This window comes from Podarcis cretensis (assembly GCF_951804945.1).
Source record: "Podarcis cretensis genome assembly, chromosome: 13".
NCBI classification, from domain to species: domain Eukaryota; kingdom Metazoa; phylum Chordata; class Lepidosauria; order Squamata; family Lacertidae; genus Podarcis; species Podarcis cretensis.
The window spans coordinates 39,710,620-39,724,566 of record NC_137182.1 but is presented as its reverse complement, the minus strand read 5'-3'; the positions used below and the strand labels follow the sequence as shown (position 1 = coordinate 39,724,566).

The 13,947-nt window shown below is 48.1% G+C and overlaps 1 protein-coding gene across 4 annotated transcripts; it reads left to right on the top strand.

Moving 5' to 3' along the window:
* Positions 1-2,976: 2,976 nt before the first annotated feature.
* On the top strand, positions 2,977-12,207 carry CCDC106 (coiled-coil domain containing 106). 4 transcript variants are annotated; one of them, XM_079951151.1, is made up of 7 exons: positions 2,977-3,029; positions 5,430-5,505; positions 6,257-6,359; positions 6,666-6,788; positions 7,654-7,830; positions 8,395-8,595; positions 10,373-12,207. In XM_079951151.1, the coding sequence occupies exons 3-7, from the start codon at positions 6,293-6,295 to the stop codon at positions 10,783-10,785; spliced, it is 981 nt and encodes a 326-aa protein (XP_079807277.1). In that variant the 5' UTR covers positions 2,977-3,029; positions 5,430-5,505; positions 6,257-6,292; the 3' UTR covers positions 10,786-12,207. The 4 variants fall into 4 exon arrangements, with proteins under 4 accessions (XP_079807277.1, XP_079807278.1, XP_079807276.1 ...); XM_079951152.1 differs by lacking the exon at positions 2,977-3,029 and adding an exon at positions 3,296-3,646; XM_079951150.1 differs by lacking the exon at positions 2,977-3,029 and adding an exon at positions 5,130-5,177 and having other exon boundaries at positions 5,431-5,505.
* Positions 12,208-13,947: the final 1,740 nt, after the last annotated feature.

Here is a 13,947-nt window from a genome sequence, read left to right as displayed (position 1 = left end):
CCAACTACCTAGATGTTGAGAGGTACAATTGTGGCTTGAATGGTTTATTTTATGGGGGAGAGTGGATGAATTATAGTTATGCTCAAAGTCTAACTGCTGGTCTTGATTTTGGTGACAATTAGCTTGTGACAGTGGAGACACTGGCCCACATTTCATGGTCAGTTAAGAAATATGTTCTTATATCCAAATCCTTTTAACTGTGTTTGTGTGGGGTGTGTGTCATTTTTAAAAAAATATAATTTATTTTTGTTCTTGTTTTTATTGCGTATTCAAATTTAATAAATAAGTGATAGTTCCACCTAGGGTTGGCAACATGAAGCCCACAAAGCCTTTGTGCCTCCTTCTCACCAGCCCCTTTGTACTGGGGTGGTTTTCTTCCCTGCTCCCCCCCCCCCATTTTAAAAGCACATAGAGGTAAAGGAGGAAATTGGAAGAGGGATGCTGTTTCCTTGTTCCACCTCCTTGTGTTTTTCAAGGACTCATCTTGGCAACTGAGCAGAAAACGGGAAGGGGGGGGGGAGGAAAATGGAGCATCACAGAAGGCGGGAGAAGAGAGGGGGTGACAGCGGAAGGATAGAAAATGTGAATGGAAACTTAGTCACTTCATTTTCCTGGAGAGAGAGAGAGAGAGAGAGAGAGAAGATGGATCCAGCAAAACAATTCTTACTGAAATTGCATTTCTTCCCTCACAGATCCCTGCCTCCCTCCCACAACTCACCATCAAATCAAAGTTCATATCTCTCCTCGTTGACTGAACCATAACCACTAGAGATTCACTGCCTTCCAGGACTGCTACGGACCTTCATCTTTATTTTTTTTACAAGGCATCCCCCTCAAAAGCACAATCAAATCACAGGTCACCTCTGTATCCACGTATGTGTTCTGTTATTTATAGTCATGTGGAAAAATCATGAGGAATTGTGCCTTGACGAATGTTTTTGTGGTACTAGCAAGCACTGGATCTGTATTTTATCAATGGATCAGAGGGAAGGAGGTGCTAGACACAGGTTATGGATATTATTCTGTCCTTTTATATCTTGAAATATATAATACTTGAAAGTAGTGATATATGGAAGTGAGAGCTGGACCATAAAGAAGGCTGATCGCCGAAGAATTGATGCTTTTGAATTATGGTGCTGGAGGAGACTCTTGAGAGTCCCATGGACTTCAAGAAGATCAAACCTCTCCATTCTTAAGGAAATCAGCCCTGAGTGCTCACTGGAAGGACAGATCCTGAAGCTGAGGCTCCAATACTTTGGCCACCTCATGAGAAGAGAAGACTCCCTGGAAAAGACCCTGATGTTGGGAAAGATGGAGGGCACAAGGAGAAGGGGACAACAGAGGACGAGATGATTGGACAGTGTTCTCGAAGCTACCAGCATGAGTTTGACCAAACTGCGGGAGGCAGTGGAAGACAGAAGTGCCTGGCGTGCTCTGGTCCAGGGGGTCACGAAGAGTCGGACACGACTAAACGACTAAACAACAACAACAAAAATATCTTGAAAGAACATAAGAAGGGCACTAAGGGATCATGCCAATGACCCATCTAGTCTAGCATCCTGTTCTCACAGTGGCCAACCAGATGCCTGGGGAAAGCTCACGAGCGGGACCTGAGCACAAGAGCACCTCTTTCCACCTGTGCTTTCTTTCCTCCAGCAGCTGGTATTGAGAGGCATTAGTGCCCCTGACAGCAGACGCTTATTCTATAGTGGACCTCAAGTTGGCCTCAGACCTCCTTCAACTCAGGAAGAGACAGGTGGCAAACACGTCACTATAGAAGGACAGGGAAGGAGGGAATGATCCAGGAAATTTGAATGGGTATCACCTACAGCAGAGATGGTGATCTCATGACCCAGAACTTGCCTAAAAACTTTTAATTGAGTGTATAGTAAAACATGGGCCCATAATTCCATTCATAAAAAGAGGGGATATTTCTAGTTGTAAAAATGTAGTCCATACAATTTAATGTTACATTTCTCTAGCAATTTCATGCCTCACCATGTCCATCAGCTGGCTCTCCCCTGGCAGCCTTAGATGCCACCTTATGCCCCTTCCAAGTACCATTAGATACTTTCCCACCAGGCCCCTGATTTGCCAGGCATGACTCCTTAGTTCCCAGGCTCCTCTTGCTGTCACAGGACTTGAATTTTAGACCAAGCTGCACTACCCGCAAGTCACATCTTTCTTTCCTGAAAATCTGGCTCAAATTTTTTGGTTATTAATGTGAGATAAAACAGGGTAACAGCAAGGGCGCAGCTGGCGGGGGCAACTGCCCCCCTAAATCAAGCAAATAAATAAAAATCCTTAAGTAACTGAGGTTCTCCCCCCACACACATACATAAAACCTGTCCCCACTAACATAAATCCTGGCTACACCCATGTGTAACAGTGACTGTGGTGTGGGGAAGGCTCTTGGCACATGCTTAGAGGTCCTGTCATCCTTGATACTTAACGTTTTCCAAGGCTGGACCAAGGCAGCACGGTAGACTGAGCAACCTCTGAAAGTACTACACATGGTAGAAAAAAATACTGGATTTGTAAGCAAGGCCAATTGTGATTTACGTTTTTGATTGCTGGTTAGAGGGCCAGAAGAGTTGGGAGAGCCTTGTGGAGATAATTCCCTCTACTTAGCCTCAACATTTGCTCCCGGAGGCTGTTTCACAAGTGCACGTGCTTCACTTGATTTCTGGCAAGCTAGGCAGCTCGAGCAGATTCCTGTGCAAAGTATTGCGCTTGTTAGGAGACATCCGCGGCGTGCATCTGTGCTGCTAGATCCGTGGTGGCTCATTTAGACGTTCAAACCTGCCCTCCGGGAACGAAGGGATTGCTGTGAATTACAGTATTAGATTATTTTTTTGCCTCTAGCCGGCGACGTGCCCCCCCCCTCACTTCAAAGCTGTCTCGCTCCTCCTACTCCCTTTTCCTCGCCACCTCCTCTCGCTGCACTTTACAGACGCTCCCCTGCTCAGCTGCAACCCGGAGCTGTTGTTTGGGACGCTCCGGCGTGGATGCGGTTGTGCAAGAGTAAGGTAAGAACTGCGTGTCCTGGCAGGAGCGGGGGGTTGTGAGAGATAGTCTCGGTCCCCTGCACACACCTTGACCTGATCCTTGCCCATCGCTACCCCCGCTGCTGGTTCTCTGGAGATCTGACCCCCCCCCCCAAGCATCCCGTGCGTAATGCTCTCCAAGTCTCGGGGCGCAGCGCCGAGGGCGCACGGGGGTCCTTTGGCGTCTCCAAAGTCTTGGCGCGGGCGTCGCCACCACCGACATTGGGGGACGGGGAGGGAGGAATCCTTCATTACAGGGCAGCAGCCGGGGCCATTTTGGAGTGGTGGTGGGCTCTGGTTTTCTTTGCCAAAGGCCCGATTTGATGGGGGATAGCGGGTGGGGCGGAGAGGGAGGGTTACAGGCCCCCCTCCATCCCAGGCAATTCCTTGACGTCGTCTCGAGCCGGCCTGCTGTAGGGAGTTTGCGTGGGAGAAGCTTGTATCTGGTTACTAGCGAGATTCTAGTAGGATGCAGAGAAACGGGAGGAGGAGAGAGAGACAGAGAGAGGCCTTGCTGTGGCCAGTTGGTTTGGAGTCGGAGAGAAGGCGAGCAAGTCTGGGCATCATTGAAGGACCAAGTAATGGCAATGAGGAAACGGGTAGGTGGGCAAAGGTCAATGACTGGCGGGGAAGGAAGGCAAATGCCATGCAGGTGTTAACTGTGGGGCCTGACTAGGCGGTGATAGTCACCTGTAGGACTCCAAGAGGTGGCTCAGACCAAGATCTTTTGCGGCTGAGACAGCTGCACCTCAGGATCTCAAGAGCTGTGCCCCCAAATGCATTGCACCCTGGTTGCTTCCCTGGCACCCCTAAGAATATTGTGACTTCCCTTGTCTCCACTGGTTGAGTTACTTGTCAGTTGGCTTTTGCTTCAGATTTTGGTTTCCAGAAGCTGAGCTTTTTGGGTTTTAGGTAAGCATGTTAGAGTCTGTGTGACAAGGAGGGAGGGGCCAAGCCAAGGAATAGAGAACTGGAGCCTGCAAGTAGCAACTAGGCTTTATTCACCTGGATTGATGACCTACTTTGGCAAACCCCCATGTGCATTTGCATACACACACACACAGGCTGGGAGCCTCGATGGAGCTCCTCTGGAGGCTTCACCTGGTGCAAAAAAAAAAACACAGTTAGCCACCTCCCTGCCCCCACCGCCCCCGTAGCTATGGATCTGAGCAATGCATTTATTTTATTTATTAAAACATATAGCTCAGTTGGTAGAACATGAGACTTTAAATCTCAGGGTTGTGGGTCCAAGTCCCACTTTGTTCTGCACTGCAGGGGGTTGGACCAGATGACTCTTTCTGTCCCTGCCAACTCTACAGTTCTATGATTCTATTCTATATTTATGCCACTTCTTTCCATGTAAATATGAAACTCAAGGCAGCTTGCAACAGATGCGTCTTTCTATCTATCGATAACTGGTTGTATTGCCAGTTGCACATTTTAATCCATTTGGGAAAATGCTGTAGCAAATGCAATAATATATCAACATACAGAAAGGATTGCAACATTCAGTGTTTTTTTAATTAGTAATTGGTTATTCAACTGCATTTAAAAAAAAAGTAAGCTGCATCAGTGCAATACATAGAGAATGCATTCTGCAGTGTTGGAAGCTGGTTAAGAGTCTAGCTGCTGAAATATTGGGGGCTGGATCTGATAAGAGATTGCATCCCATCCCTATATAATGGTCTGTTATTAACAGATATGCATTGAATTGTTGACTGAGGTTGGACAAGAGAGGTGTGTATGTGCATTTGTGCAAGTTAGTGGTAGCATGGGAACTGAACTGAATGGAAGCGGGGTTCTATCTCTCCCCCATCCCCCAAACTTCCACCCACATACAATCCATTAACTTTGCAGGCATAGCTAAGCTACAAGAAAATGTGGTTTCCAGCCCTAAACAATTTTAGATACTTCAAAGGGAGTCGGGGGGGGGGGAGGCAATGACCTTCAGTGGTTTGCTCTGATCCAGTTCTAGAGAACCAGAGAATGAGTGTGAGCATGTGCACTCATGACTCAATTGAAACATCAAGGAGTAACCTGCATAAATGAATGGAGCCATCACAGATATAGCACCATCAGAGACTGAATTTTCACTGCAACTCTGGGTGACGGATGCTTGAGTAATCAAGGGATGTGGTGTACATGCATGTGAAAGCGGAATCCATGAGTTTCACCTGGGTTGAGAGAGAAAATAAGTTTATCTGAGCAAGAGAGCTGGCCTTACAACCCCTGTGCCTTTACAGGACTGCTGGAAGCAACTGCTTTGGGGATCCCCTCCTATTTCATAGGGGGCATCGCTCCACTGCAGTGCCCCTCCCTGCTTTTGTTGCTGTGGGATCTCCTGGCCTAACCTATTAATTTCCCTGTCTTGCCTCTGTCCAGGTGTTTGGAGCTATTTCCTAAGTGGACAGGTAGCTGTGTAGAAGATCTTGGATCCCAAAGTGTCACCCTGGCTCAGGTAGATATCCTCTTGGAAACAGTGCGAGATAGGGGGTACCTGGGAACTTTTTTGACCTGGTGAGTCAGATCTTTATATCCCTGCACCCTATAGGTCAACTTTGACAGGTGGGCAGGGCCACCCATCTGTCAGTCAACTGATGTCATTACAGTGCCAAGTAACCTATCAAAATGGATCGTTGGGGTGGGGTGGGATGGCTTCTGGGGGGATTTGGTAAGGCAGCACCCAGCAGGGTGGGAACCTCTTCCTCCCCATCATGACGTAGACCCTAGTTTGTTGTCAGGTATTCTCAGTGCTTTTTTCTGGGGGAATGCAGGGGTACACATACCCCTAAACATTTTGTGAATCTTTGTACTTTTGTCCATTCACTGTATTTATTTCCCCCAATTTGAACTATAAAATGGTGATTTTCTTGAGTCAAAATGAGAATACCCCTAAACATTTTTTTAGAAAAAAAGCACTGGGTATTCAAATATGTTTTAGGAAGAGCTACACCTTATCCCCCCCCCATCCTGCTGTTAATGTGCATTATTGGAATTATACATTTATAGAATGGGAGGACATACCTGAAAGACTGTAATTCAGTGTTCTCTGAAAAGAGCAAAAAATTTCAAGAAAGGGGGCTCCTTGACTGGGGATTCTTGTCAGGGTACAAGGGGAGGCTGCTTTGGAGTTCACTCATTAGGAAAATCTAGGGGAGACAGAATATCAGGCAGATCTGCCCAGTTAGATCACCTCTCCTGCTCTCTAGGTTAGCAGCATCCGTCCCACCTGGGGAGGGAGGACAATGACTGAAAGTAACCACCATCACCAACGGGCAACTAGGGGACGTCGTGGATCGGGAGCAAAGCCAGGTCAGTGTATGTCTGATGGGAGAGGGGTGGGTTTCAAAGGCCCTGAGGGTGGGAGACGGGTGAAACTGCTCCCCTCCTAGTAGTGGGCCAAATTGATTGGATTTAGGTTCCATCCTGGATAGCTCAGTTGATGGGAACATGTGTGCCATTGATTTCAGTGGGAACTTAGCTCAAAGTCACGTCCGGTAATATTTTTGTCTGCCTTGAAACTGTTGATCTTACAAAAGGGGGGATGAGTATTCTTCGGCTCTGACATTTGTTTCCCTGCCTCCCCCCCCGCAATTCCCCTACTGTTGATATTTACAGTGAAGGAAGACAATGAAGCTTATAAAATAGCCATACCTTTGGATGAGCCGCACCAAATGGAATCGCAGACTCAAACTCAGCAACAGTTGTATTATGGTCTGAGCCCTCCTCAGAATTTTGATGGTGAGAAAAAATACCCCCGCTTCCTGTCAGTAATATATGAACGAATACTCTTTAACTATGTGCTAGATCTCGTTGGGCGACTCGGCACCCAAAGAACCCCGTTTTTTTGCCATTCCTCAGGTAAATATGCACCTGCTGTCACTTCCACAATCATGGCACTTCTAGAAAGTGGCGCCGCCATTTCAGAAATCACAGCAGAAAAAGTGGTGTTTGTGGAGTGTAGGTGTGTGCAGGTTCCACACTGCAACATTTTGTTGTAGACACTGCTTGTTTGCTTTCCAGTTCCCACTGCAGAGCTCAGCAGCGGTTGTCTTCTGCAATCAAACATTTTGAATTTCTTAAAGAAGGTGAAACTCAAATGGGTCTAGAGGAGAATGGTTGGGGGTGGGGAGAGAAATCAGTTACTGTATGTGTTAATTTGCTCCTGATGAAAATCAAAGTATAGTGGTACGTCAGGTTAAGAACTTAATTCGTTCTGGAGATCCATTCTTAGCCTGAAACTGTTCTTAACCGGAGGTACCACTTTAGCTAATGGGGCTTCCTGCTGCTGCCATGCCACTGCCGCGTGATTTCTGTTCTCATCCTGAAGCAAAGTTCTTAACCCGAGGTACTATTTCTCGGTTAGCGGAGTCTGTAACCTGAAGCGTCTGTAACCCGAGGTAGCACTGTATTAGATGCAAAGAAGGCTAAGGCAGGTGCAAATCTCCCTTGCCCCGTTTGCTTCTCACAGGAAGGGCGAGAAGGGTTAGAAAAGGTTTTTGGGCAGAGTTGGGTGCGAGATCTTTGGGTGTTTGAAGAGAAGTGGGGAAGCAAGTAATTGTGAGCAAGTCGAACTTCCGCCGTGACGTGACTGTGCTGCCCTCAGAGACGCCGGAGATGCCAGCTCCCTCGTTGACCCTGGTGACCAGCATGAGGACTCAGCTCCACATGGCCCTGGAGAGGAACTCCTGGCTGCAGAAGCGAATCGAGGACCTGGAGGAAGAACGGGACTTCCTGCGCTGCCAGCTAGACAAGTTCATCTCCTGCGCCCGTCTGGATACTGGTAACTCGAGAACTCTCAAGTTCTCCGGAGGCTGAGTGGGTGGGTGGCTGGTGCTTTGCTGGGAGGGGGCGCCTTTCGGATTCTCTTGGGAGGAAGGGCCAGGGGAATGTCAGCCAAGGCACCTTGGTAGGACGCAGTGCTATTTTTCTAGAAAAAGAACTCACCACGAACCCCTCCCTGGCTCTCTTAGAATGGCAATGGCATCCACCTGAGAGACGCCTGAACTGAGTTCCAGTTGGAGGTCCCTGTGTTAGAGAGTCAAGGGCTGTGTTTTTTTGAGGGTTCTCTGATTTGAGGAGCTTGAATATAGCTGTGCTATGGCGGGCTTCTGTCTCCCTCTCTGTCTGATGCAGGCCCAGACAGAGTGGGGGGGGGCATATGGGCCACTTGGCCCCCTCGGTCAGCATATTCACAATCGCAGGGGATGCACTGGGGCGAACGTGGAGGCGCAAAGGCGTCCAGGCCCAGACAGAGGGGGCCCCGCATTATCTACCTGGTCTGGGCCTCTGCCTGGCTCTGCAAGGCCCTGGTCTGATGCTTCCTGCCCTTTCCCCTCTGCCCTAGATGAGCACTGCCGCAGCAAGCAGCTCCCACGGCGGTCCGAGGTGTCTGACAGCCGGAATGGGGATGTGACAGACGACGACAGTATGGGCTCCTGGATGAGTGCCGGCCCCGAGGAAGGAGGGTCCGCAGAGCACAAGAAGCAAAAAGGAGGGGTCAACAGGCGGCGCTTTGCCAAGCCCAAAGTCCGTGAGAGGCAGAGAGGTGAGTGGTAAGAGGGGGGGGGGGTCAAAGTAAGGAACCACTGTTTCAGCCTACAGAGCTGAAGGCAGAGGGTCCCCACCCCCTTTCCATGGCAGAAATGGGGAGGATCTTACTCCCTTTTGTAAGCAGAGACTGGTGATCTTAAGACTTGAATGTCTTTCTTTTAAAAAAACACACAACCTATTATACATTAAAATAATAGATCAGCATACAGAAAAGAGATGTTCTTCCAAGTGACAGATATGAACAGAGCTCATTCCAGCATATAATCACCAATGCCCTTCTCAATAAGAATTCATTACAATTTCCTCCACCAACACACAAAATTATGCCACTATTGTGCCCCCATTTAGCAGTTCCACTGGCTCAGAGACAGCGATGACCAGGCTATTGCTGGCCCCTAGGCATCCCCTGTAGGCATGGATTCAGCCCCGCCCCCATGCTCACCAACCGGCTCAGAATGCGGTGCTCAAAAGGGGAGGAAGGAAAGCTCACAAAGTGCACAGCCCATCTGGGACAAAGGTTCGAGACCCACCTGAGGAGTGGAAGACACTTTTGCTGAGGAAAGGGGCCAGGACAGAAACGGTGGTAGCCATAGCCATATATTGGCGGCGGCCGTAACCTCCAGTGGTTCACTCCATAGTGACAGGGTTGGGAAGAAGATGATGGAGGTGGAAGCATCACCAGAGGGAAATGGGGGAGGGAAATGCCCATGGGATACCTCCCCTCCCTGCAAAGGAATTATATTAGGAACAAGAGAAAGGGAGCTTCTGGGACTCCAGCCCACTGAGTCATAGCAGCAAGACAAGTTATGGGGAATTTTGTTTCCTCAGCTCACAAATCTCGTCATAGACACCAGGGCTGCAGGAAGAGCCCTGGCCAGGTATCAGGCAGCATCCCTTGAGATGGGGGTTCTGTGTTTCAAATTGAGGAAACGGCAGTGTGCGTTAGATCCCCACTCCCAGGCCCAGCTGATCCTCCTGGGAGCAGTTCTGCATGGACAAGTCGCCTGGCTGGGCCTGCCATGCCTTCTGACCCATCCTTTCCCTCTGGCAGCCCAAGGAGGTGAGGAGAGGAATCCTGACCCTTGGAGAAACAGGAATGCCTCTTGAAATGCTGGCCTGTGACTCACCCACCCCTCTAGGTTTTCCCTCACAAAAGCATCAAGTCTTTATAAATTGCTGCAATAATATGTTCTCTCCTTCTTTTTCTTCATTTCTTGTTCAATTCTCACATTTATCCACCCTCCTCTCCCGTTGTCCTAATCCTCCACCACTCTTTCCCCCCCCCTTGCTGTTGCAAACCAACCGGCTGGCCTGCCACACACGATCACTTGCTTCCATTTTTCTCCTCCACCTCTTCTTTCTCTCACTTTCCATCCTTTCTCTCTGCATATCCTCCTTTTCTTATCTGTGGATGCTGCTCCTGAATGTTCAACACCTGCATTACCTGCTTGTTTTACTTACTGTTTTTTGCTTGGTCCCTGGGCTGTTCCCTTTCCTTCCCCCTTCCCTGGTGCTGGTATATTTGACTCTAATTTATCCTGCCTTTAATTTCTGCTTCCCAAATTTCGGCTTCCATCGGGTCACTGCCTCCTTCTGTCGGTCCTTCCCATTTCCTGTGATTTCTGCCTCTCGCAACTCTCGGGTGTTTTCACGAGTGGCCATGCTTCCCCATTTCTCCTCCTCAACCCTTTCTCTTGTTCTTTCCCCCCACGCTCCTTTCTATGGGTCGCTGCTGGGGCCCTCTCCTCTGAACCCAACCCCTTCCTGTGCAGTCAAAGATGTGGATGGGGTGCTGTGCCGCTACAAGAAGATCCTGTACACTTTCCAGAAGCTGCAAAGCATGAGCCGGGCCTTTGAGCACCACCGTGTGGACCGTAACACTGTGGCCTTGACCACGCCCATTGCTGAGCTCCTTATCGTGGCCCCTGAAAAGGTGGCGGAGGTGGGCGAATTTGACTCGTCCAAGGAGCGCCTGCTGGAGTATTCCCGCCGCTGCTTCATGGCTCTGGACGATGAGACTCTCAAGAAGGTCCAGGCGCTCAAGAAAAGCAAACTCCTCCTGCCCATCACCTACCGCTTCAAGCGGAAAACGGACACCCCCGGCCCGGCGGCCAGCAATTCCTTACCCTCACCCACTACCCCACCCAAACCCCCTCCGCCCATTGCTGACTGCTTTAAGCGATGATTCCCCCTCCTGGCTTTGCCTGAACAGCCCTCCAGTCTCTTATTTCCGTCTAGTTATTGAGGAAGCTCCTGCTGTGCTCCCCTGGGGCTCTTCCTTGTCAGCCCCCTTCACCCTTTCCCGCAGTTTCTAGTGCTAAAGGCAAGCTCTGCCTTTGTAATGCAAGTGGGATGCTTTTATCCTGGCACAATCATCTCTTTGGGAAGCATCATCTGACCAGGCGCTCCTGTTTATATGTCAGCTGGTTAAAGGCTATGGAGAGATAAACTGGATTAAATTCACTCCATTTGCTTCCATCTTAAGAACTGGCAAAATGACTGCCCAGTGGGAGTAGCAGGGGAGCAGGTTAGTGGGACAGAGTACATCCCACGTGTAGGTAAGGTGCTGTGGTGGAGAGGTTGCTTCAGACTGGCTGTGCAGGTACAGTAACACCTATAGGACCGCCAAGGTAATTCATCAGAGACGGTGTCTGCTGCCTTGCAAATAAGCAACTAGGTGACACATTTTTCTTACACAACACTCCCCTGCATACTGCTTATTTGTGGCACGTCAGCAGCCCCAAAGGGCTGAATAAACATTGGCAGAAATTTCCCTGCCTTGTTGCTCTGAGGCCAGTTGTGTTTGCCGTAGGTAAGTGTGTGTGTTTGTGAGCTTGTTTTAACAGCTCCAGAACTTGGGGCAGGGATGCTCAAGGTAGCTCAGCCTTCCCCTGAAGGCAATGCCTGTCTCCTTAAGAAGTTAGTGTAGGCAATGGATTTACCCGCCTCAGGTGCCATCTCACTGCTCCCCTCCCCTTTCCAGCCTGCTGTGAAGCAAGACTAGAACTGGAGGGCGATTGCTGAATAGGCTGCAGTGGTCTTGCCTCTTGGCCACTTCCTTTCTTTTTTATTTTACATCCAATGCTACTGGCACCTTCTTAAGCTTTTCTCTTCCTGTTGCCTTTTTGCTATAACAGTCCTTAGCCTGGAGGAATGAACTGCAGCATTTGGCTGCCTCTAAATAATTCCCTATAGTCTCCCAAAGAAATTCCCACATCCCAAGGCTTCCTTGCATCTCTTTACCGCCATGGACACCACCTGCCCTCTCTCATGTTTTCCTGTTCCAGGTTCTGAAGCTGGGCTGTGTTTGGTGGCAAGCCATTTGCACTTCCTTTTTTGCTTCCTGAGACAGAGACTGTGTGTGCCCTCCAACACCTCTGTGGCTTCAAGCTGCCACCTTATGTGCGAGCAAGGGTTTTGTTTGTTCTCTGCTCCTTTGGGATGTCTCCTCTTTATTCAATGTAATTAATGGACTGTTTCCACTGTGCCTGTAATTTATCACCCAGTTTTTTCCTCTGTGTTAAAAAAATAATAATTTAAAAGGAAAATGTAAAAAAACAACAATTTACTAAGAGGATTTAAATTAAAGCATTTTGAATAAAACTCAGCAATGTGTGGTTTTAATTTTTCATGTTTGTATAATTGCTGCAAAAATGTGCAAATCTGTGGCTAGTTAAGGATATTCCTGGCTTGGAACAAGGAGATGAAGAGTTGGATGTTGGCAACCGATTCAAATCCTCAGCTGTATATTATCTGGGAGTCAGAGTTAAGTTGGGTGTTACTCAGTTTGTTACTAATTTGTAAAATTAATGGCATGCCCTCAGTTTTGGTGTGAGGATGAGAGAATTATTGTGAAATGTACACTAAATGGCACAGTAGAATTTTGTATAGAAACACCAGTCCCAGGGTGTGGCCTAAAAAATGCAGGAAGGCACTACTTTACTAAAGCTAGGCAGGTCTGGGTCTGGGCTGTGCCTGGATGGCTGACTGCCTGAGAACCACATATACTTTGCCTTGGGCTCCATGATGGAATAAATGTATGTCAGTGACGTGGAGAAGTTGTCTGATGAAATACCCTTGCCACAGCATTGGATAAAGTTATCTTGAAGCTGTGGTGCTACTCTCTGGAAAGTGGGAAAAAATGTGCAATAGAAAACAAAGGAAGTGGGAGAGAAACACAGGTGCCTGATTCAGAAAAGGGATTTCCTTCATATTTGGTGAACTTAGCTTTTTGCTAGTGTGGAGTTCTCCTATGAAAGCCCCACTGGAGGAACAGGAGGGAAAATGTGCTGTTAAAGAACCTCAGTGGGGTGTTCCCAAATGGTGGTACGCAGACCCCTCAGGAGGTCCATCTAACCCACTCTGGGGTCCATGGCATATACCCATCAACTGTCCAAAAATGCGTGAGTATGCAGCGCCCAAAGCCACGTGTTTTTGCGTGCTTTGACTCACGGAGGAGCGCAGCCCAGAATATGCACATCCTGGTTCTGGTAACCACTGATCTAGATCATGAAAGGCATGGGTGTACCTGTACTTTGGCAAATGTTGCAGCCAACTTAAAAAAAAAAAAAAAAAAAGTGGTTGTATTCCAGCCATTGTAGGGGGAAACCAGTCATATCTCAAGCCATGAGTGTTGCAGTCATTGAAATTGTGAAACGCATAAAGTAAAACAAAAAACCTGAGAGCCTATCTCTCCTACAGGAATAAGAAAGCAGTATGAATGGAAGCGAATATTAACCTCTGCCTTGTGGGTGAATTATGACTCATGGCATAGAATTTGAAAACAATGTCCTGCCCCCTTTTACAGTGCATCTACTATGCAGCTGATGGCTACTCCCTTTGGGAGTCCACATTTAGGTGAGAGAATGTTGCTGCTGTTGCTGTGCTCGTGTCTTGTTTTTAAGAGTTCCCCGTAGGCATTATTAGAAGAATTTTAAGGTCTCATATATAGAATATTCATAAATGCACACATATCTAAATATATGAACCAAGTGTCGGAAATAGTATGGGAGAGCAATCCTGAAGCCGTTTTGACTCTCCCAATGACCTCAAATATTCCTCTGCAGGAAGGGAGGCAAATGGGAAAAGACTTCCCATTGTCTTTTTGCTTGCAAATCCTGTCTTAAGGTCATATTTGTGTATGAATAGGGCGAATCTGTGAGATGGATTCAAGAACTAAAGTACTAACCATCACAAAAGAATGGCCAGACTGCCCAGGTAATGCCATCAGTGACCATTACTGTATTAGGTATCCTGGCGGATAGGATTTCTGCTGCAGACCGCCTCCTTCTGTAATGTATGTATTATGTTTTTTGGGGGGTGGTCTTGGGCTACAGGGTGGGCAATT